Genomic DNA, 25,685 nt, shown 5'->3' with positions numbered 1-25,685 from the left:
GGCCCCATCCGGAGGCCCGAGGAGTGGCCGCCTCTGGGGGCGTGGCCCTTCTTGGGGTCTGGAGAGAGACAGTGTTTTGTTCTGAATGGACTGTTGCCACGAGGATAACCTTCATGCGGCGCGTGCATAGGCTTGTGCTTCGCTGTGCACGTCGTGCCTCCAGAAGTGGACTCGTCGGTTTAATAGCAGAAAGGCGAGGGGTGCCCCGCGGGCGGTTGAAAGAGGACACTTTGCAGAAGCAATCTGAGATTCCTCGGGTGCCTCCTGTGAGTGTGGAGGGGGTGCCGAGCAGTCCAGGACGAAAGCTGATGCATTTGTTTCCCGGCTGAGCGTGGCAGGCTCCCCCTCAGGGCCTGTCCAGCGGGGCCTGGCCCTCTGCCCTCTGAGACCCCGGACCCTTGCGGGCAGCAGGGCTGCGCCTCTGCTCACAGACCTCATTGTTTCCTCACTGGCCTGCTGGATGGGTGGGCAGACCCCGGCCTGGGTGGGGCTGTCCCTGGGGCGGGGCCGGGCAGGGAGGCGGGGGTGGGTGGCCACCAGCATGGTGCCCGGAGTGGCCCCTGAGGCCCTGCTGCCCTGGAGCTGAGCTCGTAGTGGCCGCGCGCCTTCTCCCTGCTTTGCTTCTTGGCCTCTGCTCCTTGTGGATGGGCCCCTCCCGGGGCCCTCGCTGGCCTCCGGATCCCCTTTGCCAACATCGCTGTCCGGGCTTTCCACCTGCGTCCCCGCACCAGCTGTTCCTGCCCGGCTGAGCCGTCGCCCTTGCAGTCGTCTTCTTGAGGGCACCTGGCCTGGACAGGAAGGAAGCCCGTGGTGGCCTCTAGGCCGGGAGCCTGAGAGGGCCACACGGCAGTGCGGCCACTGTCCCTGTGCCCACCTGGGCCTGGCCTCACCCCTGCAGAGACCCCTCATTCCCCTCCTTGCACAGGGGCGGCTGCGTCTGTGAGGAGTGGGAAGGATTTGGGGTCACGCGTGCTCGCTCGTCCCATTTTGCTGAATCCGGGGAAGTAAGAACTAAAATGTGCTGTGGCCTCACCACCACCCCTGACCACTCCTGCGGCCCGTCCTCTGCCCGGAGGCCGTTCTTGGACATTGCAGAGGACGGCAGGGCCCCTCCCTCGACTCCTCACACCTTCAGGGCCCCAGCGTTTTTTTGTGTTTCTCTCTTTGTTGCTTTACTCTTCTTATAGGCACAAAGCAGTAAGTGATGCAAACACGTTAGCATAAAATAAGAGCAGCTGGGAGCCTGTTGTCTAGCTGAAGAACTAGGGTTTATCCATATCGTCACCAGAGGTGATCTTAGGAATTCCCTCGAAAGATGCGGAGCCACAGAACGAGGGCAGTTCAGTGACGTGGCAGCCACAGTCACCACTGCCAGGCTGCCCTGTTACCAGTCTCCCGCCCGTGCCCGGGCCCCCCGGCTCCCCGTCCCACCCAGTGGGAACAGGTTGGTGCCTCCACCCCTGCAGCCAGATTGCAGAGGTGTTGGTTTATGGGCATCTGTTAATAGTTGGGGGATTTTGCCAGCGTGGATGGCATTGTTTTTATGGGAACGTGCATTTAAGCTCTGAGGACCTGATTTGAACTCCAGAGCCTGAGGAGTGAGGGCTGAGCACTCCCCTGACGGAGGAGCGGGGGTCCTGCTCTGCGGGTGTGGACGGGCCCCACTGCACACAGACCCCTGCCGGTCCCTCTGAGCCTTGGCTCAGTGGCGGCGTGAACGTCCCGAGCATGTAGTGCAGGGGCTGGGGTGCCTGTGGAGCACGCAGCCCTGCCCCACACTCGTTTCCCGGTGAACGTTGGGGTGGTACCCGCGGTGCCCGTGGTTGTGCCTGACCTGCTTCTCACCTCCCCAATGCAGGTATGACCTGGACGCTTGTGACATTCAGGAGAAATACCCCGATTTATTCCAAGTGAACCTGGAGGTGGAGGTGGAGCCCAGAGATAGGCCCGGCCACGAGGCCCCACCCTGGGAGACTGCGAGCATGCGGGGGCTGAACCCCAAGATCCTGTTTTCCAGCCGCGAGGAGCAGCAAGACATCCTGTCGAAATTTGGTGAGATCCTTGTTTTCTGGGCACACCTGCAGGTGGCCCAGTGTCTGCTTTTGGATCCCAAGCCACGTGGCCTGCAGGCCCTGCCGGGGTCATGGGGTGGGGCTGGGACCCCCGGGAGGGTCAGGTTTGAGTCACTCACTATTTTGGGGGGGTGCGTTTTCTGGACATGTGTCACCTTTGAACATGACCTGGAAGAAGTCGAGGCTTCGATTGGGACCAGCTGGCGGGGCTGCCCCCGCAGCAGAGTTTGTTCCTGGCCAGCCCCCACCCCCTCCACCCGCCGCAACTCAGCAGGGTTGTGTCGGCTTATTTCATAGCATTTACTGAAAGTAGCATCAGAAGCACGCTGGTGGGTGGGACTTGGGACTTCGTTTGCCACATAACGATTTTCTTCGTGTTCTTGGTTTGCATTTTTTTCTGTTACGTGAGGACAGCTAAGTGTCCCTGAATAGCATGTGTGCACGTGTGTGCGTGCACGTATGCTTTCCGGTGTACGCGTGTGCACACGTGTCCCGGGGCAGCGTCTGGGCGACGCTGGGACCCATTCACTGTTGGTTGATTGTCGTGTGGGTTTCTGGTGGTGGTGAGCCCTTCCTGGCTCTGGGCCTGGGCCCCGGAGCCCCACACGGGCTGCTGCCCTGGGCCGGGTGGCCTGACATCCCCCTTCCTGCAGGAAAACCAGAGCTCCCCAGGCAGCCAGGCTCCTCTGCGCAGTATGACGCCGAGGCCGGGCCTGCGGATGCCGAGCCCCCGGAGTTGGACTCGCCGCACAGCAGCGGGGACACCGACCGCTTTCTGCACACGCTGGACTGGCGGGGTGGGTAGGCGGGCCTGGCGCTGCCCTCGTGGGCCTCCCCGTGCTGACTCCTCGCACTGAGCCGCAGCCGCCCCACCGTTGTCTTCTTTTCAGAGGACGGGGATTGCGCGACAGCCCCAGAGGGTCACCTTGCCGAGGAGGGTCCGTCTGCTGCGGCCGAGGACGGACGTGTGAGCGAGCCGTCTGACGAGGAAGCCCCAACGCTCTCGGCTGAGAGCGGGGACGTGGCCGACGAGGACACGCCAGGCCCGGACCTGCCGCAGGAGGACGGTGTGGACCTCCTGGGGCTGCACTCCGAGGCAGGGCCGATGCCCCCCATGCAGGCCCGCGGGGGCCCCCCCAGCAACGCGGACCTGCTCAGCCGCCTCCTGGGGGCCCCGGCGGCTGCTCCAGAGGGTGCCGCAGGCGGTCTGCTGGGTGGGGACGCGGCGCTGCTCTTCACCAGCCCGGCCTCTGCCCCGAGCGCACGGACCACGGTCCCAGCCGGTAGGTGCCGCTGACAGGAGTGGGCCCGGAGGTCACGGCAGTCTGCCGTTCAGGGAGACCGCGAGCCCCCAGAGTATCTCCTGAGACAGGCGGGGGTCAGCGGGGTCAGCGCCTTGCCCCTCTCTCGCGGAGCCACGGGGTCGTGGGAGGGCCGTCCTGGAGCCGATCCTCTGGGCCGAGGGCGTGCCCTGCGGTGCCTGCATTCACGTGCACCTGCTTCCTGGTGTCCCGCCGCAGCGGACCCGTTTGACCCTCTCCTGCTGCCATCCGACCCAGACGCCCAGCCCCACTCCCAGCCCGACCTCTTCGGTGAATTTCTTAATTCGGACTCTCCAGCCACCCTGCCTGCATCCTTCCCTGCCACCCACAGCGCTCCACCCCTGGCCCGCGGCACCAACTTCCTGCATCTGGGTAAGTGCGGTCTCCACACTGGGGACGGGGCCACAGGGCCGGGGGAGATGGGCAGTGCCATCCTCCCTCCCCCAGAAAGGGGACGCAGCCAGTGGCCACTCTGTATGCCCTGCTGGGTTTCAGGGGAGGTGGGGAGGCAGGCTCTGGGGCACTGGCATGTGGCCAGCCATGGCGGGAGGAGGCCTCTCTGAAGACCCTTTCAGATGAGGGACCGCGGACGCTAGTCTCAGCATCGCCCTGTGGGCTTCTCCTCTTGCTGTCTCCCTGCATCCACTTGGTCAGTGCAGTGACCGTGTGATGTGTCCTCCGCCCGTGTGGAGGGAGACCGGTTGGAGGCCCCAGAGGTGCGTTAGCACAGCCCTGCCTGGGGCTTCGCTAGGCCAGGAGTGCTGCAGGGGCTGCTGCCCAGCACCTAGGCCCCCCACCTCCCGCACGGGCGGCCATCAGGTGTGCCTCCTGCCTCCTGCCCACACGTGGAGGGGGGTACGGAGGGTGGCCCCCGAGACTGCCGCAGATGGGGCTTGTGGCCAGCCTGTCCCCTAGGGCCCCCAGGAGGCCATGTGAAGGCCATGTGCCCGCCCCCACCGGGGACACACCTGATAGCGCCGCTGTCTTCCCAGGTGACCTGCCGGCGGAGCCCAGCAAGATGATAGCCTCTACCAGCCACCCGGACCTGCTGGGAGGATGGGACGCCTGGGCTGAAGCCCCGGCCCCCGCACCAGCTGCAGAAGGTACGGCACGTGGCGTAACTGTGACCCCGGCCCCCAGAAGAGGAGGAGACAGGAGCAGCGCCCCAGGGGCACTCTGGCCGGGCCTCCTGCCACTGTCCCGAGTCGCCCCGTGCGGCTCCTGTGGGTGCTCATTCGGCTTGTTCTGAAGTTTTCACCCAGAATGTTCCTTAGCGCTTCCTTGTGGCCTGCAGGGCCCTTGAGAGGCTGCAGGCTATCCTGGTCTGTCCCTTATCTGTGGGGGCAAGAGTGCTTCTGGTGTCTCACTTTCATCATGTCTGTCCTTCTTTCCGTACGTCAGGATTCTGTCCCGTGGGGAAGTTTCCAGTAGTGAGTTGTTTTCAAAGGCAGTGGTGTTTGTGGCGCCTGTGACATGCTTCTCTCTTAAGTCCTGTTTGTTAACTTATGGGCTGTGATTGTAAACATGCTACTCTGCTGGTTTGATAGGCTACCAGTTCTTTCAATTTGCTTTTCTCTGTTATGCGTGAGGTTATTATTTTGTGTGTTTTTGGTTATGTTTCTTTTGAGAACTGTTTCACATTTTCTTTTTTTTTTTTTTTTGTGGTATGCGGGCCTCTCATTGTTGTGGCCTCTCCCATTGCGGAGCACAGGCTCTGGACGCGCAGGCTCAGCGGCCATGGCTCACGGGCCCAGCCACTCCGCGGCATGTGGGATCTTCCCAGACCAGGGCACGAACCCATGTCCCCTGCATCAGCAGGCAGACTCGCAACCACTGCGCCACCAGGGAAGCCCCTTTCACATTTTCTAATCATTTTTTTGCACGGGAAATTCACCTTTTTTGTATTAACTCGTAAGAGCTCTTTACATATGAGTTGCCATCGTTTGTAATGACCTCACACTTGACTCTTGAATGACACGGGAATTAGGAGCAGGACAGTGATTTACTTAGACATTTCAGTACCTTGTACTTAGAATGAACGAATGTCGTAGAGTGCACTCACACTTTACATGGATTCGGGAGGTGGTAGCACAAACCCAGGACAGTTTATACGAGCTGTCAGGTGACTTCCCACACGGAGCCATGTGGGCAGCTTGGGCTGCGAGTGTGGCCACGTCCCAGGTGCAGTGACAACGCCGAGCGAGGCCTTTAGGAGCGTGAGATGGGAGGGCAGAAGCCACATCTACTCCAGTGTGCTGGATCTAATGCCCCTGCCCTCCTCCAGGCCCCTTCGTCTCTCCTGGAGGCCAGCCGGCACCTCCTGGCCCCCCAGCCAGCCAGACCAAGTCTCAGAGCCAGGACCCATTTGCGGACCTCGGCGACCTCAGTTCCGGCCTCCAAGGTAACCTGAGGGCCGTGTCGGGCATGTGGAAAGCACCAGGCCTCTCTCTGGGGTGTTGTGTCCACCTACCCGAGGTGGGGCCTCACCCTGTCCGCCAAGGCCCAGGGCACAGCAACACCAGGAAAGGCCCAATCTGCTTCATCCCAGGAGCTTGTTACCAAGATAACACCAGGAATTGCCAAAACTGGTGCTGGAGTCTGGCCCTCCGCTGGCATAGCGGTGCTTGGGGGTCATCTAGGAGCAGTCTCAGTACAGGAGCGTGGAGAGTGCCTGCCCCGCTCCCCAGGGAGCAGAATTCACTGCCAGTAATTTTTCTGAGAAAACTTTTAGGGACGTTAATTGTTTGGAGGCTAGGAGTGTCTCTCGTCCCTTGGCAGTCGGGAGGCATGTGGAATTTTAGGTGAAAATAACATCTCCTCAGACGCTTCCTGGCATTTCAGGTTTTGGTGTCTCCCTGAGAGCATTCCTGGAAGTTTGGGTTTGCCGTGGGCTTTCTGCCTCTATCTTGGGCTGTCTGAGCACAGGGTGGGGTCACTTGGAGCCTCTCGGGGGCTGCCTGTGGTGAAAAGGAATTCTCGGGATCTGGGACGCCTGTTCTCAGGATGGAGCCCAGCCCTCAGCTCTGCACTGTGATCCCAGACCTCCATCACACGCCCTCAGAAAACAGAGTCCTGCATGAAGCTGATGGAGCCGAAAGGAGAAACAGACAAACTCACATTCTAGTTGGAGACCTCAGCATCCCTCTGTCAACAAAGATAGAGCCACCAGACAGCAAGTCAGCAAAGCTGTGGGACATTCACAGGACACTGTGCCTGACAGCAGCAGGACACACCTCCTCCTGCACCCAAGCAACCACCAAGAAAGGCCATGTATTGGGCCATAAAAAGTCATCAACAAACTTAAAAGAACTGAAATCATATAGACCGTATCATTCCGTGACCAAATGGAATCAAACTAGAAATTGGTAACAGCGAGATAACTGAAAAATCTTCAAACTCTTGGAAATTGATACACTTTTATTTTTTTTAATTTTTAAAAAAATTTATTTTTGGCTGCATTAGGTCTTCATGGCTGCACATGGGCTTTTCTCTGGTTGCGGCAAGCGGGGGCTACTCTTAGTTGTGGTGTGCGGGCTTCTCACTGAGGTGGCTTCTTGTTGCAGAGCACAGGCTCTAGGCGCACAGGCTTCAGTAGTTGTGGCATGTGGGCTCAGTAGTTGTGGCTCGCAGGCTGTAGAACGCAGGCTCAGTAGTTGTGGCGCATGGGCTTAGTTGCTTTGTGGCATGTGGGATCTTCCTGGACCAGGGCTTGAACCTGTGTCCCCTGCATTGGCAGCTGGATTCTTAACCACTGCACCACCAGGGAAGTCCTGAATGACACAGTTTTAAATAACACGGGTTATTTAGGAAGTCTCAAGGAAAATAAAACAGCGTGTCGAAGAGAATGAAAATGAAAACACGACACATCTAAACTTGGGTTATGCAGCTAAAGCAGTGCCAAGAGGGAAACACATAGCATTAAGCGTGTAGTTTGGAAAAGAGGAAACATCTCATCAGTATTGTGAGTTATCACCTGAAGACATTTGAAAAGAAAAGCAAAATAAGCTCAAAGCAAATGGAAGGAAATGATAAAGAGCCCAAATCAATGAAATAGAAAATGAAAACTAGAGAAAATGGGTTGATCAAAAAGCTAGTTCTCTGAGAAGGTTGGTAAAGACAAATCTCTGCTAAGATGGATTAAGAAAGAGGGGTTAACCCAAGATGCCCACAGACCCCAGAGGCTCTGAAGGGAAATGGACTTACGGCTTCAGCACCAGTTCTGGGACTGAGGTGAGGTGGACAAGTTCTTCAGGTGTGCCCTGTGGGAGGTAGAGCATTTGAGTGTGTCTGTAATCATAAAGAAAATGAATTCATAGTTAGAAACCTCCCATAAGGGAAATCTCCAGTCCCATCTGGGTTCACTGGAGAATTTTACCAAACGTTTAAAGAATTCATACCAATTCCACAGTCTTTTCCAAGAAATAGGAAGAGGAGGGAATATTTTCCAGTTGATTTTATGAATCTGGTATTACTTTGATACCAAAACCAGATGGAGGTTATACAGAAGGAAACTACAGACCACAGGGCAGTGTCCCTTATGAACACAGACACAAAGATCAAAGCCAGTCATCAGCACAGAGAGCTGCACAGAGAGCTCATCAGTGTATGAAAGCGTCGCACAGGGGCCTCCCTGGCGGCCCAGTGGCCAAGACTTCGCCTTCCAACGGAGGGGGCACGGGTGCGATCCCTGATCGCGGAGCTAAGATCCCACGTGCCGCGGGGCAACTAAGCCCGCTCACCACAACTGCTGAGCCCGCACGTGCCCTGGAGCCCACGCGCCACAGCTAGAGAAGATTCCTCGCGCTGCAGCTAAGACCCGACGCAGTCAAAATAAATAAATAGTTAAAAAAAAATTATATATATACATATGTATATGTATACACAGCGTTAACTGGCCTAGGAAGGGAAGTCGTGTGATCACATCGGTGGTGCAGAAGAGGCATTCCCCGGAGTTCAACACCTACTTGTGATAAACACTCAACAGACCAGTAATGCGAAGCCCGTGGGCTTGATAGGGAGCATCTGCAGAGTCCTGCCGCCAGGCTTGCGCTGGATTTCAGAAGACCACACACTCCCCAGGGTCAGCCCAAGTGGAGCAGGCAGGCAAGAAAGGGACAGAAGGGACACAGGCAGTGTTGTCATGTGCGGACGATGTGCTGTCTGTGTGGGAAATCTCAGGGGGTCTATGAAAGCATTTCAGGTCCCAGAGTGAGTTCAGGAGGGTCGCAGGACACAGGATCAACAAACAGACATCACAAGGGTATTTCTGTTTACTAGCAACATGCACAAGGAACCCAAAATTTAGAACAGCACCGTTTACAATCCCTGCAAAAGAAGAAAAAAAGAAACATATAACATATCACTCTTACGAAGCACATACAGGACTCGCGAAGCTACAAAACCAAACGGGGAAGATCTCAGTAAACAGATGGGCTCGCAGCCCGGTGACCCACGTCAGGAAGGTTCTCTTGCAGTGGTCAATGGGGTCAGTACAGTCCTCACCAGAAATGCCAGTGAGGGTTCCTGCAGACACAGACGAGCTTGTTGTAGACTTTATTTGGAGAGTCAGGGGAAATGGGGTGGTTAAGACTCGGCTCACTAGGCCTCCTACCTCCTCCAGGCCTGCGTGCTGTGGGCAGGACAGACACGTAGATCACCGACCTGGAAGTAGCCCCACACCAGTAAGACCAACTGACTTTTGCCAGAGGTGCAAAACCATCATGACGGTGCTGGGGCGGCAAGAAAGTGGCCTCACCTGAATTTCACACCTTAAACAGCAGGTAGATGACCATTTTACTCAGAATTGGCCATAGATCTGTAAAGCTTTCAGAAGAAAAGAGAAAATTGTGGGGACGTCGCCTTTAGTGTCTCCTGGACCACGATCCGTCAGCAAACAATGGATAAATTGGACTTGATCAAAAAGACATCTTGTGCCCTGCTAAAGGCTCTCAGCAGGATGAAGAGCTACAGGGTGGGAGAAATAGCTTTGAACCACGTATCTGACAACTATCTAGGATATGTAAGAACAGTAAAAACAGAGCAAAACACATCCAACTTGAAAACGGGTGAGTGGTGAAGAGAACGGCAGCCTGGGGAGAGGTCTAGTGTCACTGGCGGCCCTGGAGGCGTGGGGGGTCTCGACAGGGGGCAGCGCTGGGCGCAGAGCTGGCGGTCGTGCAGGACGGCTACTCGAGGCGGGCGTCGGTTCTCACAGAACTGAACCCACGACCGCCGTCTATCCCAGAGGTGCACGTGGGCTGAGCAGGGAGTCTCCGCAGCAGTGCTCAGGGCGACCCTGTTGGTAATCTCCACAGACTGGAACCCACCGGAGTCCTTCTGTGGCGCATCCACCTGCCAGGCTGCTGGCGACGAGTGGATAGGTGGGTGGGTCCTGGGTGAGAAGAGCCCATCGCAAGGGCCGCCTGCCCTGTGATTCTGCGTCTAGAATGTTCTCGAGGTGAAAGGTCACAGGACAGAGAACGGGGGCATCTTAGCCCAGTGCTTGCGTGACTGTACGCGCATGAAGTGGCACAGAACCACGCACGCGTGACGCGGCACGTGCTTGCGTGCGCAGAGCAGCAGCCTGCGTGGTGCTGCTCGGCGGCCCCGTGGGCTCTGGGTGCTGGTTCGGGGCTTCCTGGACTCAGCCCTGCATTTGAGCGAGTGGGGAGGGGAGCCCACCCGGCCCGGCCCCTGCAGATGGGCCAGCTGTGCGGCTACCTAGAGGCCGCCCGTCCTGGCGGCTGACCTGAAACGTTCATTTCGCGGGGGTGTGTCCTCTGCCTGCAAGGGCCGAGTACCCGCCGGGGCGGCGCCCGGTCCTCAGGCCGTCAATGACACTCCCCACGTGAACTGTCTCCCCAGGCTCGCCCGCTGCACCTACTCCTGGGGGCTTCGGTCCCAAAGCAGTCCCCCCTCCCAAGGCCAGCGGCTCCTGGCAGATGAGTCGGCCCCCAGCCCAGGGCGCCCCGTGGCCCCCCCAGGCCAAGCCAACCCCCATAGCCAGTGTACAGCCACGGCCAAACTACAACTCCAGCTTCAGTGTGATTGGCAGCCGGGAGGAGAGGGGGGTCCGTGCCCCCAGCTTTGGTGAGTCCTTCCTCCCTCGCCGCGTGTGTGGTTTTTTGAGCTTGCTGTGAAGTGGTTACAGTGAAATCCCGTTTTGCCTTGTCCAGCTCAGAGCCCAGTCCCGGGAAAGGGTGTTTAAGGGGACCCAGAGTCTGTTTCCACCCAGCGGGAGCCCCTTTGGATGGAAGTTAATGATTTCAGATGCATGTCTGTGGGTGAGCCTCTGCCCCCGTGGGCCGGGCCACACTCTCCGGGAACCTTCTCGGCCTCTGCTGGCCGGGCAGCGGGCGGGCTGTCACGGGGGTGGTGGTCCCGACGCCTGCCGTGACCCCGCCCACACGCATGCGCTCATGCCTCAGGGCAGCTCTTTTGGACATTTCCCATCTTCTCGGCCGTCCTGCCGTCCCCGAGGGTTCTCGAGCTGGCCGCGCGGCACAGAGGCGGCAGGCAGGCTGTTAGGCGGGCACTTAGCGTGGCCGCTGAAGCCTCTGCTCTCCTCCAGGTCCAAAGCCAAGGGTGTCGGAGAACGATTTCGAAGACCTGTTGTCCAACCAGGGCTTCTCCTCCCGGGCCGACAGGAAGGGGCCGAGGACGATCGCCGAGATGAGGAGGCAGGACCAGGCGCGGGACTCAGACCCGCTCAAGCTGAAGGTGCAGGGCGCTCGGGCCGGGGCAGGGTGGGGGGCACCCTGGGCAGGAGCGTGGGGAGAGGGACACAGCCGGCGCAGCCCCGACTCTCACGCACGAGGACCTCTGTCGGACATGCTTGCGGGGACAGTGGATTCCATCTACGCTTATTTGCTCTCCTGAAAGTTTTGGGGTGAAAGATCAACTGTCCCCATGTGGCTGGGACACGTGGCTTCAGGCTCGTAAAGCTCCTCGCTCTTCTGCACACCAGCCAGGCGGGACCCCGGTCGGGGGGCGTGGGCCGCAGAGACCCCGGGGGTGACAAGGACGTCTGTGTGCCTGGACCCCGGGATGGGGTCATCTGTGAATGCCCCACTGAGGAAAGGGTCCCTGGATTCCACGCACCGTCTAGTCCGTGTCCTGTCCGGCCAGACCTAGGGAATGGAATTAGCCATGCCTGGGTGGGGTCAGTGCAGAAACTGGGGTGGGGGTCCACGTCGGGGCCACACATCTCACAGTCAGATCCCTGCTCCGTGGGGCGACCGCCGGCTGCTCAGTGGGTAGAGGCCGGGGCCTGGCACGCCCTCAGCAGTACGGCGTCTCCTTCAGCTCCTGGACTGGACGGAGGGCAAGGAGAGGAACATCCGCGCCCTGCTGTCCACGCTGCACACGGCGCTGTGGGACAACGAGAGCCGCTGGACGCCCGTGGGCATGGCCGACCTGGTGACGCCTGCGCAGGTGAAGAAGCAGTACCGCCGCGCCGTGCTGGTGGTCCACCCGGACAAGGTGGGCACGGGGTGTGGGCTCCGGGCCGGGGGCGGGGTGGGCTCTGGGAGCAGGCCGGGCCCTCACCGCCGCCATCCTGCCTGCCCGCAGGCCCGGGGGCAGCCCTACGAGCAGCACGCCCGCATGGTCTTCATGGAGCTCAGCGACGCCTGGGCCGAGTTCGAGAGCCAGGGCTCCCGGCCGCTCTTCTGAGCCCACGGTCGCAGCTGCACGCGCGGCTCATGGAGCTGGAAGCTGCCGGCTGGCCTGGAGGGTTGCACGTGGGCCGGGGCGGCACGGGCTGGCGCAGCCGCAGCTGGCATCACGTCACGCCCGCCACGCTCAGCGGATCCAGAGCCAGCGCCACTCCCTTCACAGGAAGAGAAAGCATTCCAAAGCCTCCGAGTTCTTTCTTTTTCTCTTCTGGTCCTGAAGGAAAGGTGACGATTTGCACTCCTCCCACACGTGTCACAGTCTGTGATTTGTTTTATCCGTGGCGCGCCCACTGGGGAGATCGCGCTGCTCAGCTGTCCTCCAGAATCCGTTCCTGAACGTTCACGTCTCCCCTCGTAATCGGCCTGGTGACCACCTGTACATAATTAAACTATTTTCTGATGCCCCTCGCCTCCGGGGCTGCACACCATCTCCCTGCACTTTTGCTGTCCCCTGGTTGACCTTGGTTCTGACCGTGAAGATGAGCCGCAGGGACCCCCGCCCAGCGAAGTTGGGCTCCTCTCCACTGCTGGTCTGAGCCCCCGCGGGCCCCCAGCCTGGCCTCGGCCAGCAGCCCAAGCTGGGTGGTCAGGAGCGACAGGAGGGCAGGAGAGCCGGGAGGTGTGGGGAGGGATCGGACGAGCTGTGGCCTTGGTCGGGGGGCTGGGCATGCCCTGTGGCCACTGCAGCGTGGCGGAGGCAGGTGGTCTTGCTGCAGGTACACAGAGGCTGGCCCTCCCCCTGGGCCCCCCGGGTCCCCCCTCCTCACAGCGGGAGGGTGTGGGGGGCTTTGGATTCTCTCGTTCCGGGAATTCAAAGCAAAAGCGATGGCCTTGAGTCACGGCCTGTTAGAGAAGCCCCAGCCGCCCCATGCTCTGGGGAACAACGCGCCAGGACAAACGACAGCAGTTACACGACTTGAGGTTTTGGTCGGAAGTGACGTTCCCAGCCTCCTGCGGGTCAGTCCACCATCCCCAGGGCTCATCCTACTCCTGGCTGCCTGGCGCTGCTGGCCGGGCCCTGGAGACAGGCGGACCTCGACCCTCGTCCCCGTGGTGACAGCAGGCTTGGCCAAAGCTGCCCCTCGGCCCAGTCAGCACCGTGGCTGGCCTCTGAGAACTCTGTGCGATCTCTTCTTTAGCCAAAATGAGTTACTGAGTCAGATGTGATGCCAAGTCAGGGATTCAAGAGTGCACCACCTGCCCCTCAGGTGGGCTTGCGAGTTGGGTCACCAGGGTCAGGACCCTCCCTGTGCCGGGCTCCTAGGCACCCATCCTCACATCAAGGCCTCACCTGGGAGGCAGCGCAGCGGTTAGCTGAACACTCTGACTTGAAGCTCGGAGCCCCGCCTTCCACCTCCAGTGACGTCTTTGGTCTGGCAGAGGGTGGGCCTGCACCTCCTGACAGTTCAGAGGAGGAAGGGGCTCTGGCTTTGTGTCCTGAGGCCCCAGGACCCTACGGCCTCTGCCCCTAGGGCTGCTCTCCAGCCCCGCCCCAGCCCAGAGCAGGAGAGGAGGCCGAGGGCCGCCTGGACCCATCACTGTCCCCTCACTGAGGTGAGCCACCCACCTGGGTTGCGGCTGCTGCTGCAAGCGGGCAGGAGGGTTAAACCCGGCTCTTCCCAGGCTGAGGCCTCTTTTCAAAGAATATTCACTCTTTTAAGTAACAGTGGGACTTCCCTGGTGGCGCAGTCGTTAAGAACCTGCCTGCCGATGCAGGGGACACGGGTTTGAACCCTGGTCCGGCAGGATTCCATATGCTGCGGGGCATCTGGGCCCGTGCGCCACAACTACCGAGCCCGCGTGCCACAACTACTGAGCCTGCCCGCCTGGAGCCCGTGCTCCGCAACAAGAGAAGCCACTGGGATGAGAAGCCCGTGCACCACAACAAAGAGTAGCCCCCGCTCGCCGCAACTAAAGCCCACGCGCGGCAGTGAAGATCCAATGCAGCCAAAAATAAATAAATTTATTAAAAAGCAAAACAAAACAATGAACGACCTAAACAGGCCCAAGACTGCACATCAGAGTTGCTCTGGGTCATGGCTCAGGGCCAGTAGCCCCTGGGTCTCTGGTGTGGCGCTCCCTCCGCCGTCCCTACTGGCTCTGAGTTACTGTCTTGGTGAGGTGATGGCCCCAGTGGCTCCATCCCTACAGTCCACAGACCCTGAGCAGGGCTGCTCCAAGGACCATGTGTGTCCCCTCCAGTGAGCCCCTCGGGGCCCAGGGAATGACCCTATAACCCTAACCCTGTGCTGGGCCGCTGCTGGCCCCATCCCCACTCGAAGCGGGCGTGGTCCTGGGGGGGGTCTGCTCCTCAGCAGAGGTCGGGTCTGGAGACTGGCTCAGATTAGGGACCCAGCACAGTACATGCCTCCCGGTGCTGCCCACCCATCCCTCACCCCAGGACCCCCTGGTCCGGCCGCCCCCTGTTCTGTAGAGGACCCCACTCAGCACGCGCCGGACAGCCTGGGTGACTGGTGTCGCGAAGGGACATGACCCTGGTCCCAGCAGTACCTCCCTCGGCCCCCCGCCCCTCCCCTCCTGGTCCCAGAGGCAATGAGTGCACCCCTCCCTGGAGTCCTGGCCGGGGTATCGAGTCCTGTGTCTCCGTGAGTCCTCGCCCATCAAGCCGTGTCCCTGAAATCAGGAAGCACTGATGGCGGGTCCTCGCTGCTCCTGGGGGCGGTCCCCCACCCCCACCCCAGGGCAGTGCGGGTCTGAGGACGCTTCCGCGTCTCCCTGCTGCAGGGGCCCCTTCGTGGGCTGGGGGTCCTCGGGCAGTGTGGGCAGCGCAGGAGGCCCGTGCGCTTGGCTCTCCCGCCCCCGCCGGATTCCCGGCAAAGGCCCCTCTGTGGGAAGGACTCATCTGCTCAGTGAGTTATTTCCCGGCGCCCGCTGAGCAGGCCCAGGAAGGCTCCCGAGGAACGGCCAGCTCGGCCTCGAACCTCCATGGGCTTTCTCGCCTGCCCAGGCCACTCTTCCTGAGCCCTTAGGAACAAACTGCTGCTCGGGTCCCTAGTCCAGGCTCTGCCTTGGGGGGCCCAGGGTTAGATCCCCTCAGGCCGTGCGGGGCACTGGAGTGACCTGGGGCCCCTGCTCTGTGGCGATTCCACCACCAGGCCTCCCTTCCTGCCCAGGGCCGAGCCCCAGGCAGCCGGGCAGGTGCTAGTCCCCACAGAGACCCTCAGGAATCACCCTGTCCCAGCCCCATGGGGTGAGTGTAGGGGACTCGGGCCAGCTCTGGGTCACCAGGCCTGTGAACGATCCTGGGAGATGCGCCTCTCCCCAGGGTGGGGGGGTCAAGGTGGAGTGCGGGGCTGGGAATCCTGGCCCGAGAGAGACCCTCTGTCCAGTATGAAGCCGGCTCAGAGGGGTTGGGCAGACCCCTGGGCGCCTTGCTCTGCAGCCACCCAGCCCCCAGATGCTCTGGGCCCTGCCAGGAGCTGGCCAAGCCCCGCCCTGTGCCCGGTGGTCCAGCCCGGGCCTGTCTTGGTGATGGTGGCTGTCTGGGCTGCGGTGCTGTGACAGATCTCTCCCCAGTGTGGCGGTTTCTGTGCCAGAGTGACGTGCTGTGGGAGTGGGGGGCCCTCCGCTGCCAGGAGGGCACAGAGAGGACACAGACAGACAGACACACGCATCTGCTGTCTTCTCTGTTACAGACACGGCCCCTGTCCAGCCGGAGTACCTGCTGGGCGGTGGATGAGACCTGGGCACTGTGTCTCATATGAAGGGAACCCTGGGGCCTGACGTCGCCCTGCCTGCTTGCGCTGGGCAGGGCCCTTCCTGGCCTGGTGTGAGGGCAGGACAGCACCCACTGGGCAGGGCGGGGGTGTGGGGATCCCTAGAGTAAGGAGAGGCTTGCGGGGGGTGGGGGGGAGGGTGCTGCTTTCATTTGGCAGGAGGTTTTCAAGGCTATTCCACGCAGAGCTGCCTCAGGACTCACTGGTGACATCCGCGGTTTGGAGAAACACCTGTGTCTCTGTGGCTGCCGTGGATGCACTGCCCACTCCCGCCACCCGCCTTCGTGCCTCCAGGACGCACCCTTGTCCCTGAGAGCGATGTTTCAGGACCAGGAAGCCCCCCTCATACCCCATGGGCCAATTTTGGGGTCAGAACCTGCCCCTGCTCCCGGGGGCCAGCCTTGGCTTTCCCAAGAACACGGCTTAAGAACACGGCTTTAGAACACGGCTACCAGGGAGGGGCGGGCCTGGGTCTGCCAGACTGGGGAGCAGCTGGCCTGAGAGCAAGGACACAGCTGTGGACAGTTATAGACCTGCTCCAACCAGCAGAGTCCGGGGACACCCCTGGGGGTCCCCCATGGGCAACCTGGCGGGGGGTGTTAGGAGGAGAAAGCGACGTTAGGAGTAGGAGAGAGGGAGACAGGAAGGGGACGTTACGGGGGCAGGACGGGCCCCTTGGGTGGCACGATGAGGCCAGCAGGTGTGTTGCTTGTGGGTGAGCATGTGGGGGGACAGGTAGATTTGGGGGGACTTGGGCTGGGGTCCTCCAGGAGTCTCATCAGGGGGAGGGTATGTAGGTGTGGGGGGCAGAGCCCGGACACAGGGTGGGGCGCTGGGCAGCTAAAGGGCCACTGGTGGAGGGCCCTGCTTCTCATGGAGGACACCTGGCACCTGGCCCTGAACTAGGATTGTGTCCACTGGCCACCTCGGATTCGGGCAGGGCCTGGGTCAGAGAATCTCCCACACCCAGGCCCCCAGGACAGGAAGAAGGGGTAGGAGGGCTGGCTCCCTGATGCCTGGGGGAGGGGAGGAAGTGGTTCCAGACCCTTAGCCAGGCCTGGGCAGACAGCAGGCCAGGCACCAGGCCCAAGGCCTTGAGAGCCTCCCGGCCCGCACCAGGGCCAGCCCCGAGGCTGTCAGGCCATCGCACTGGCCAAGACAAGGCGCCGACCATATATGGCACAACCCGGATCGAGGGAGACCCCCCCTTCGCCTTTTCCACAGCGTTTGGGGAGCTGCCCATCCCCCCGCACGTGTGGCCCCCCCGGTGCCCCTGCTTATCTGGCCCGAGAAGCAGCATCCAGCAATGGCGCAGCCCGGCTCCCCGGTGACAGTTGTCTTTATTCAGCGACTGCCTGGGCTCCTCTGGGGGCGGGGGGCGGGGAGCTCCTCCCTGTGCTCTGAGACGCCTTCCATTTCTATCATTTTTCCTTTTCTGCATGCGATGCTGTAATTCCGATGTGATGCCTGGCACTAACTCGTCCTTCAGGGATGGAATGTCTTACCCAGCCTCTTCCTTCTGGGGAGGGGAATGCTCCCGGGGCCTCCAGGGCTCCCACCCGCGTAAGGTGGACACAGGTCTCACCCGTCTGGGCCATGCCATCCGCACCTGTAGCACAGATGTGGAAATCACACCTTCCGGGTGTTTCTCACCCCCAAGAGGCAGTGTGGGACGCAGGCCCTTCTGAACCCCTGGGTACAGGGCCGGGTGGGGGGCAGCCTGGCCCTGGGAGGCACGATCGAGCCATCCCCCACCTGGCTCAAGACCTCCTTCCCGCCTGCAGGGCTGCTGCCTGGAGCGTGGGACACTGGGTCACTCAGCCCGAGGCCCGGCTTGGCCACCCGCGCTAACAGGCTCCAGGTCTCTCCGGCTCCGCTGTTTTGATTCTGTGATTCTCTGCATGGCGCTTACCCAGTGGCGTCTGAGAGCAAATTCTCTGAGAGGCGCCGCCTCGACTGCTTTCCTCAGCGGCCCCTGCGGCACCAGGACAGCCCCCTGGCCGGCGGTGGACCGGTGGGTGACGGGGACAACAGGGGCTTGGACTCTGCAGTGGATGAGGGGTCGCCGTCCTGCATCACCTCGTCGGCCCCTCCGAGGTGGTGGACGTGATCCAGAGAAGCTGGCCCGGGCCCCGGACTCCTCTGCCCTCCCGGGGCTGCAGGCTGACCGCTCCAGGTGCACTGATGAGCTAGCAGCAGGCTTTCTGAGGAAAGAGGAAAGAAAGCCCGATGGGGTGCTTCTTCTGACGCTCCAGGCTGGACAGTCCCCTGGCCTGCACAGGCCTGGCTGCTGCGGCCTCCCTGCCCCCTGGGGCAGGCCTGAGGCCCCACCCTACGCCAGGCCTAGGGGAACGGGGCCTGGATTCAGCCGCCCGCCCCTCCCCGCCACCCCTCGATGCTTGACCAGGGCTGCCAGGCCCCCCCAGACACAAGCACAGCCAGGAGACGGCCATGACCCGGGACCAAAGGAAGATCCTTCCCCAACTGAGCAGACAGGCATCTCCCCGTGCCTCCTGGGTGTGAAACCCTCCAGTGGGACCCACACAGGCCTGGCCTCACTCTGGGTGCCACTGGAGGGAGGAGCGGGGGCCGGGGGGGTTGGCACTCCTGGGTGGTGTTTTCTCTCTATGGCCTGCCTTTCCGGGAAGGGTTTCTTGAGCCTGAAGCGCACTCCCCCCAAGGGCCAGCTCTGTTGTCCGCCAACTCAGTCCTTGCTGGATCTGGGTCACTGACTGAGGGAGTCATGGCCTGAGCCACACAGAGTGCCGCCACCTCGGGGCCTCGAGGGACACGGGGCGCAGGAAGCTCTGAGCACTGCGTCCACCTGAAGCTGCCTGATGGCACAGCCCAGACCTCACTCGGCCAGAGCGGGAGCCCTGTGCACACCCCGGGGGCCCTAGACCCTCCCTCGGTCCCGTACCAGCACAGGCCAGCCGTCCTCTGTCTGGGCCCTGAGCCAGGCCTCTGACTGAGTGTCCTGTGAAAGGTCCCCGAGGCTGGTCCGGGCAGCCCATGGGGGGTGGAGGAGGCCTCTGGAGTAGGATGGGGGAGATGGCAGAGCTGATGGGTGGGGGGCATTCACAGAGCAGGGACACCCGGTTTGCAGTTCAGGGAACTCTCCCCAGGAGGGTCACGCGACGCGTTAGAGGGAGTGACCACTGGACAGAGAGTCAGGGGCCCAGAGCCTGGGTATGGATGCTTGTTCCGCTGGACACCCCTTTCCTTTCGCCTGTGGAGACCCCGACGTGAGGCTTGGGTGAGCCGACCCCAGGGCTGGGGCAAGGGCATCCGGTGGCCTGGGCTCCCACCAGGCAGAGGCCTTCAGAAGCATGGCCTCTCACGTGTCGTCCCCCTGTTGCCTCCTGTTGGTGACCGAGGCCCTCCGGTTGCTCAGGCCACCCTGGTGCTTCTGTGCAGCCCTGCACCGCCACGGCTGCCACCGTCCCAGCAAAGCGGTGAGAAGCAGAATCCCACTTTCAGGCCTGTGAACTCTGCTAGTTTTACCTTGGAGCACAGGGGTGGGGGGTGGCTCCAGGCAGCAGTCAGGAAGGAGAGGGGGGCATGGGAGCCACAGCCCCTCGTGGTCACCGCCCTCTCTGGAAGTCACAGCTCCCCCTTTCCAACACGCTCCCCATGGGGAGGGGTGGAAGGATCAGGGGCCTGGGGTCTGGGGTGAGCAGGGGCAAACTGAAGGGACAGGAGCCACCACTGTGCTCTGAGCCCAGATCCTAGGCCAGCTCCTCAGGGCTCCCGGGTGGTAACCGAGGGGCCCCCTTGTCTCAGGAACTCGAGGAGCAGCCTCTGTGGAGATGAAGAAGAGTGCATCTCGACACACAACCCTGACCCAGGACGGGGCGGGAGTCCGAGGAACGGGCAGGCCACCCCAGGCCGGGCCAGCGCCTGCAGCTGCGCCCTCGGGAGCCCACGTGGCCAGGGAAGGGGCCTTGGAGTCGGGGAGCGCGCAGGGTCTCCTCCACACACAGCCGAGACGTTCTGGCCCAGCTCTGGGGAACAGCAGTGATGGTTTCCCGGCTTTGCTTTGCTTCTGCTTTTCACGTGTTACATTACCTGGCAAGTAATGATGAAATCCAGCAGGAAAATGGCAACACAGGTGGTGCTGGTGCTGGGGACTGAATTATTCATCGTGTTAAATTATTAAGTTTGTATTTGAAGTTGCTGGTGAGCCCATGTGTGCCGAGAGCCCGTCCCAGCCCTTCCTGCGGGGCCTGCGACCCCCTTGCCAGACCCCATGCCAGGATTGAAGAAGGACTTCAAGTGATCCTGGGTCCTCCCGGGACAGAGGGGACCAGCAGGCGCCAGGCCTCCCTGGAGGGAGTGCAGGGAGCCAGGCAGGGGCTTCCAGGACGCTTGGGGTGGGGGGGAAGTTGCTGGAGCAAGGCGGCCGCCTCCCCTTCCTGACACCTGGAGTAGTGACCCCGTGGGGCCGCAGGGGGACTCTAGGTGGCGCTGTGGCGTCTCAAACCCAGCACCACGTGCTCCCGGGCTTCGGCATAGCCCTGCTTTGGGTCAGGGGTTCCCAGCCCTCAGGGGCTGCCTTCTGCATTTGAAGAGCCCGCAGAGCACTGAGCTCAGGGCTCTATCCCTGTCCTGCCGGCCGGCCAGGGTCCCATAGCCCAGACGTGGCCGTGGCCAAACACACACGCCCCGAAGCTGACCCCTTGGTCGCAACACCTCCCCCTCTCCAGCTCCCGGCACCCACTGCCCAGCCCGGCCTGCCGCCGCCCAGCTCCCCCACCGCGACACCCTCCTGGGTCTTCAGCCTGCTGACGCTGGCGGGTGCCCTTGGCTTGGCCTTTCTTGCTGTTATGGACGTCTCCCGCTCAGCTCCTGCCTCTCTGGCCACTGCGGGCTGGGGCACTGGTCACCGGAACCCAGGTCCTCTTCTGGGTGCTCACGGGGCCGTGAGCGCCCACCTGGGGTGTGGCCCCGAGGCTGGGCGGAGGCCATGAGCTGAGCTGCCTCCCTGCCATGGGGGCTGGCCTGGCTGGTGGGCAGTTCCAGGCCGTTCCCCTCATCTCCCGCCCAGAGCGGCTCCCCCGCCCTCCAGTCTTTGTCAGGTCCCACAGCCGCTCGGCCTCTCCCTCTCCCAGAGTGCCGGTCATCCTGGCCTGGGACTGTCACCAACCTTGTCTATTTCTCCATAGGAGGGTCTGAGACCCTGCTGGGTCCCCCAACCCCAGCCCAGGGCCTGGACAAATGTGAGAACTGAAGAGGCAGCTACGTGTGTGGTGGGTCTAAAAGGGGTAACAACACAAACAGACACACAGAGACAGAGACAGAAAGAAGGTGATGACCCCACAGGTGACCTCCGAATGGCGACCCCGCAGGGAGGGAGGAGGAGGGGAGGAGGGCCAGGCAGCGAGGCCCACGGAGGCCTCTGTCCTCTGTCCTCCGACGTGGTGCAGGCCTGGGTCACAGGGTCAGTGGGGTCATGGAAACTGTGGGCCGAGCACGGACCCCTACACTCCTGTCTTGGTGATGGGCACACCCAGTCACACCCAGCCAGGATGCCCCAAGGTCAACGGGGTGTCTCTGTGCTTGTAAGGGCAGCTGGGCTCATGGGTCGTGGGGCTGCTCTGGACTCAGCTGTGGGTCATCCCCCAGGTCCACGTGGTGGTAGAGGCGGAGGGCAGAGGCTCCAGTGGGGAGAAGGGGCTTCTCTTTCCTGGACCCACACCTCTCCCTCCGGTGTCCACACCCAGGTTCTGAGGACACTAAAGGGCCAGGCTGAGCAGACCCTGAGGGCTCAGGCTGGACCCTCAGAACCCCAGACACCTGGAAACAGGCAACCACTCCCTCCACAGAGCACCTGTCCCCAGACCTGCAAAAGGCCTGGGGCTTCGACCCATGTCACGTCAAGGGTGGCGGTAGAGGTAAAATGAACATGTGCTTCTGACATTCCTAGGGGTCAGCCAGTGCAGGCTAGCAAGAGGCGCTCCCTGCAGCCTTGAGCACCGTGTTAGGTCCCCAGGCCCACCCTTCTGAGCAGCCCCACTGCACCCACCTTGCACCTCCTTGCCCAGATCTGGGTGACGGGAGCTATCGGCAGGAGAAATGGACAGAGCTGAGGCCAGCTCCCACAGCCCCTGCATCCGGGGAGGCTGCAGCTCCATGCGTTCTGGGATGTGAGCCTCCCCCAGGGCCAGCAGAGCCCTCGCTGGCCAGAGTAGCTGCAGAGTGGCGGTGCCCCTGCTAACTCCCAGAAAGCTGTGCTGGCCTCCGCCACCCCCTCCCCTTCCTCACTCCTGCCGGCTGGGGGGCCCTGCCGGGCCACCAGTGCGCACAGTTGGGCCTGCAGATGGTCAGCGAGGGGTGGGCGCTGGGAGCCCAGGCTCCAAGCACATGGGGGGAAACAGGCATGCCCTCTGGAGTTCAGGCGGACTGTCCTGGGGGAGCGGCGTGAGGAGTGCCCCCTCGGGGTGGGGTTTCCAGGATCTGCCCCTTCCACCCCAGGCCCAGGGAGTCCTGGTGCCTCAGTTGAGAGGGGAGGGTGAAAGCTAATGCCGCGGCCACCAGGGGTGTCCGCCCACCAACCAGGAGGCCAGCGGAGACCCGGACCCCTCCCACAGCACTCTTGCGACCCCAGGAGGGGTGGTGGGACTGGAGGTCGAGCCGCCGACCTTGCAGCGACCCCGGTCTCCCCGCAGCGCGGTTAACGCCGCCGAGGAAATCCCGGAGGCCCCAGGGAGAGGGCGGCCGCGGCGGGGGCGGGACTGCGGGGACACGGAGCGGAGCGGCCGGTCCGCAGTGACCTCTGCGCGTCCCTGCCCGCCGTGGGACCGCCAGCCGAGGGGGCGAGGGTCTCTCGGTCTCTGTCCCACTAAAATGAAACGGCGTGGCTCCTTCTCTGCGACTCTGTTACGCAGAAAAATAGGTCCCGGTCGGTCTGCGGGCTGCTCTCCTCCAACGGCTGGATGGGTTGTCTGGCGTCTGGGGGCTTCCTTCTCACGCCCAGCGGTGCGGGAGGCCCGGTAACGGCGGGGGTCGGGGGCCAAGACAGCGCTCAGGGGCACTCGGCCCGGTCGGGACCGCTGTCACCGGCCGCGCCAGGGAACCCCTTCCCGCGCGCGTCGGCAGAGAGTGGGACGGCGACCAGAGCCGCGACGCCCAACTACCCCCGACAGCGGCTGGACTAGAAAGGGCTTCGCTTACTGGCGCTGCGCACGTATCCGTCCGCACGCTAGGTGCCCCAAACGGGCGGAAGCGGATGGGAGTGCGGGACCTTGTCTCGCCGTTGGGGGGCGGCCCCCACCCGGTCCACACAGAGGGGATCGGATGGCGGGGGCTGGGGCCAGTATCTGGGGCTCTGGACTGAGAGGTGGGCCGGGGTCGTGCGCGTTGGCTCGGGAGCTCGCGCCCCGGGATCCCCCCGAATCCGGCCCGGGGGCAGCGCTTTGAAGGGGGAAAGGGGGGCGCAGCTCCGCCCCTCCGGTCCCCGCCTCCCGCGGGCGCCCGCCCAGCCGCCGCGGCCCCGCCCACCTCGTCACGCTCGGACGCGGGCGGGGGGCGGGGAGCGCCTCCATGTGATGCGCCCTCCTCGCGGTGCCCTTCAGCTTCAGCCGCAGTTCCAGGGGCGCCACATGGACCTGGCCGGCCCGAGCGCGCTCTGCTGCTGACCGCCCGCCCGCGTCCCGGCCCCAGCCGCAGGAAGGTAACCAGCGCCCCCGCGCGCAGCTCCTTCCCAGGACCCGCAGGGCGGGCACTCGGCCCCAGCTGCCTCCCTTCCCGGCCCGGGCTGGGCGCTCAGTCGGCCCCCGGCGGGCGCTGTCCGCCGGCGCTGTGCTGAAGCGGCCCAGGGGTCGCGGCCCGAGCCCTCCCTCGTTCTTACTCCTTCTCCGAGTCTCCTGCCTCTCGCGTCTCCCCTTCCCCTCCCTCGTCCTCTGTCTTTTTCTTTCTTTCTCCTGGCGCTCTCCCGCCTGAGGGCCGCTTGGCAGAGCCGGGCAACTCGCTCGCCCGCAAAGCCAAGGGGTGCGGCGGCCGCGGGAGCCCTGAGCCGTGCGGTGGGGCGGTGGGAGCACTAGGGGAGCTCCGGCAGCGCCCCGGCCTCTCAGGGCTGGGCCCTGAGACTCCCTCCCCACCAGGAGGCAGGGGAGAAGTTTGGAAGAGAATCTGCTTTGCGGCAAAGGCGCCCCTGCGCGCCAGCGCTTTGCGGGGAGGCAGGGGTACGCTCGCCCCCCCATCCCTCCCCAGCCTGCACACACGCGGGTCTCCTTCATCTGAAAAGGAAAAAAAAACCCATAAAACAGTGGATCTCCAGGGACCTGGGTTTCCTTGCCAGGAGAGACCTCACCAGACAGGGGGTGGGGGGTGGGGGCACTGCAGCTGCTGATTTTACAGGAAGCACCTCCTCACCAGACTTGTAGCTGGCCTGGACCCTGGAGGTCCCCACCCATGCAGATGCAGGTGGAGGGGTGGTCTGCCCCCCATTTCATTTGTTCCCCGAAGGCTGGGGCTCCTGCAGTTTCTCCCTTCCACCCCAGTCTCTGCTGTGTGCAGGGGGCAGTGGGTGCTGGCCTCTCCCCTGGAAGAAACCTGGTCTCCCAAGACTTCCATCCGAAGCCAAAGGGAGCTCCCACCCAGGTCCCACCCACACTGACCTTTCCCATCCTTTAGATGGGTCTCCGTGCCCATGGCCCAGGGCTCCACCAGGGAGGCAGCAGAGCCAGTCACCTCCAAACGCCCCTGGGCCTGCCCCCACTTCTTAAAGGCAGCTTCTCCTCGGAGCTGCACGCTCCCAGCCCTGCAGTAGCAGCCGGACGCCGGCTTCACAAACCCCAGGGGCCCAGAGAGACCACTTTGCAGGGACCTTCCCAGACCCAGGTGCCTGTCCCATGTTGAAGTCCAGCCTCCAGGTGTTGGGGGGACCACGAATGATGCTTTCTCACACCCCAGACCTGCTTCTAGGAGAAGTTGGGAGGGGACAAGGAAGAAGTCCTCCCCCAGCCCCGTTGGTGACCTGTGACCATTTCCTCTCCCCAAGCAGAGAACTCCTGGCCACATTCGCATGTGAGCTGTGACCCTCCGAGGAGCCGCTGAGAACTCAAAGCCATCACCATGGAGTTCGTGATGAAACAGGCCCTGGGAGGTAGGGAGAGGGGGGCACCCTGCACACCCAACAGCACACAGACACACGGGGTCTCACGCAGCACGTGGTCACCGTCGGACTTCACCACACAGTCCCCGCAATCACACCTGCAGGCTGCCTCTGGACCGGGGATAGGGGCTGGGGCGGGGGGACGAACAGGGAGGGGCCAAAGGCAGTGCGTCCTGAATCCCCTGGCCAGCTTTGGGGGTGGGGGAGGATGCATGCCAGTGCACTGTGTCCGGGCGGAGCCCCCCAGGTGGCCCTGAGCAGCAGTACCTCTGTCGGCCTTGGGAGGACACCCCAGGGCGCACCAGGGGTCAATCCCACTGGTCAGATCCGGTGGCCCCCCACGGGGACTTTGCTTCTGATGTGCAGGGGTGCAGGAGGCCGCAGAGTGGGGGTAAGGAGCAGAGCTGGACCTGTGGCCTCCAGCGAGGACTTTGCAGTGTCACGAGGGAGGGGCCCCCGCGTGCACAGGCATAAGAGAAGAGGCCCCGGGTAGCTTGTGTGTACCCACCTGCGTCCCCACCTCCCCGCCCCCGTGAAGGCAGTGCAGCCTCTTTGTGTGTTGGGCGAGGGGACCCCCCTTCCAGCCCTGCTGCTGGTTTTGAAAGGAACCCTGTGCCTCCTTGAGTCAAGGCCATCAGCACAGCCGGAGAGCCTGGCCCAGGAGAGGAAGGTGATGTAGGACAGTGAGCTGAGACCCTGGCCCAGGAGGTGGGCGGGGGAGCGGATCGAGGTCCGCACTGGCACAGTTGCATCCTGGTCAGCCT

General features: G+C 62.5%; 2 protein-coding genes across 6 annotated transcripts in view; both read left to right on the top strand.

The window, feature by feature from the left end:
• Window positions 1-12,316, top strand: part of GAK (cyclin G associated kinase) — a 51,094-nt gene extending 38,778 nt beyond the window's left edge. The window contains exons 19-28 of one of the 4 annotated variants that reach the window (XM_032632436.1): window positions 1,859-2,052; window positions 2,726-2,869; window positions 2,963-3,355; window positions 3,692-3,766; window positions 4,387-4,497; window positions 5,679-5,795; window positions 10,259-10,483; window positions 10,965-11,113; window positions 11,699-11,875; window positions 11,966-12,316. In XM_032632436.1, the coding sequence (XP_032488327.1) occupies window positions 1,859-2,052; window positions 2,726-2,869; window positions 2,963-3,355; window positions 3,692-3,766; window positions 4,387-4,497; window positions 5,679-5,795; window positions 10,259-10,483; window positions 10,965-11,113; window positions 11,699-11,875; window positions 11,966-12,067 (1,687 nt within the window). In that variant the 3' untranslated portion in view covers window positions 12,068-12,316. Of the gene's footprint in view, window positions 1-1,858; window positions 2,053-2,725; window positions 2,870-2,962; window positions 3,356-3,592; window positions 3,767-4,386; window positions 4,498-5,678; window positions 5,796-10,258; window positions 10,484-10,964; window positions 11,114-11,698; window positions 11,876-11,965 lie in introns of all 4 variants that reach the window. The other 3 variants (XM_032632435.1, XM_032632438.1, XM_032632437.1) reach the window with 3 other exon arrangements.
• An 11,049-nt stretch (window positions 12,317-23,365) lies between these two features.
• The window catches only part of CPLX1 (complexin 1), a 37,820-nt gene continuing 35,500 nt past the window's right edge, over window positions 23,366-25,685 (top strand). Inside the window, exons 1-2 of one of the 2 annotated variants that reach the window (XM_032632818.1) lie at window positions 23,366-23,478; window positions 24,808-24,912. In XM_032632818.1, the coding sequence (XP_032488709.1) occupies window positions 24,882-24,912 (31 nt within the window). In that variant the 5' untranslated portion in view covers window positions 23,366-23,478; window positions 24,808-24,881. The remainder of the gene's footprint in view (window positions 23,479-24,807; window positions 24,913-25,685) is intronic. The other variant, XM_032632819.1, reaches the window with a different exon arrangement.

Source organism: Phocoena sinus, chromosome 5 (genome assembly GCF_008692025.1).
Source record: "Phocoena sinus isolate mPhoSin1 chromosome 5, mPhoSin1.pri, whole genome shotgun sequence".
Lineage (NCBI taxonomy): Eukaryota > Metazoa > Chordata > Mammalia > Artiodactyla > Phocoenidae > Phocoena > Phocoena sinus.
The sequence above is the reverse complement of the archived record's forward strand: the minus strand, read 5'-3'. Positions and strand labels throughout refer to the sequence as shown.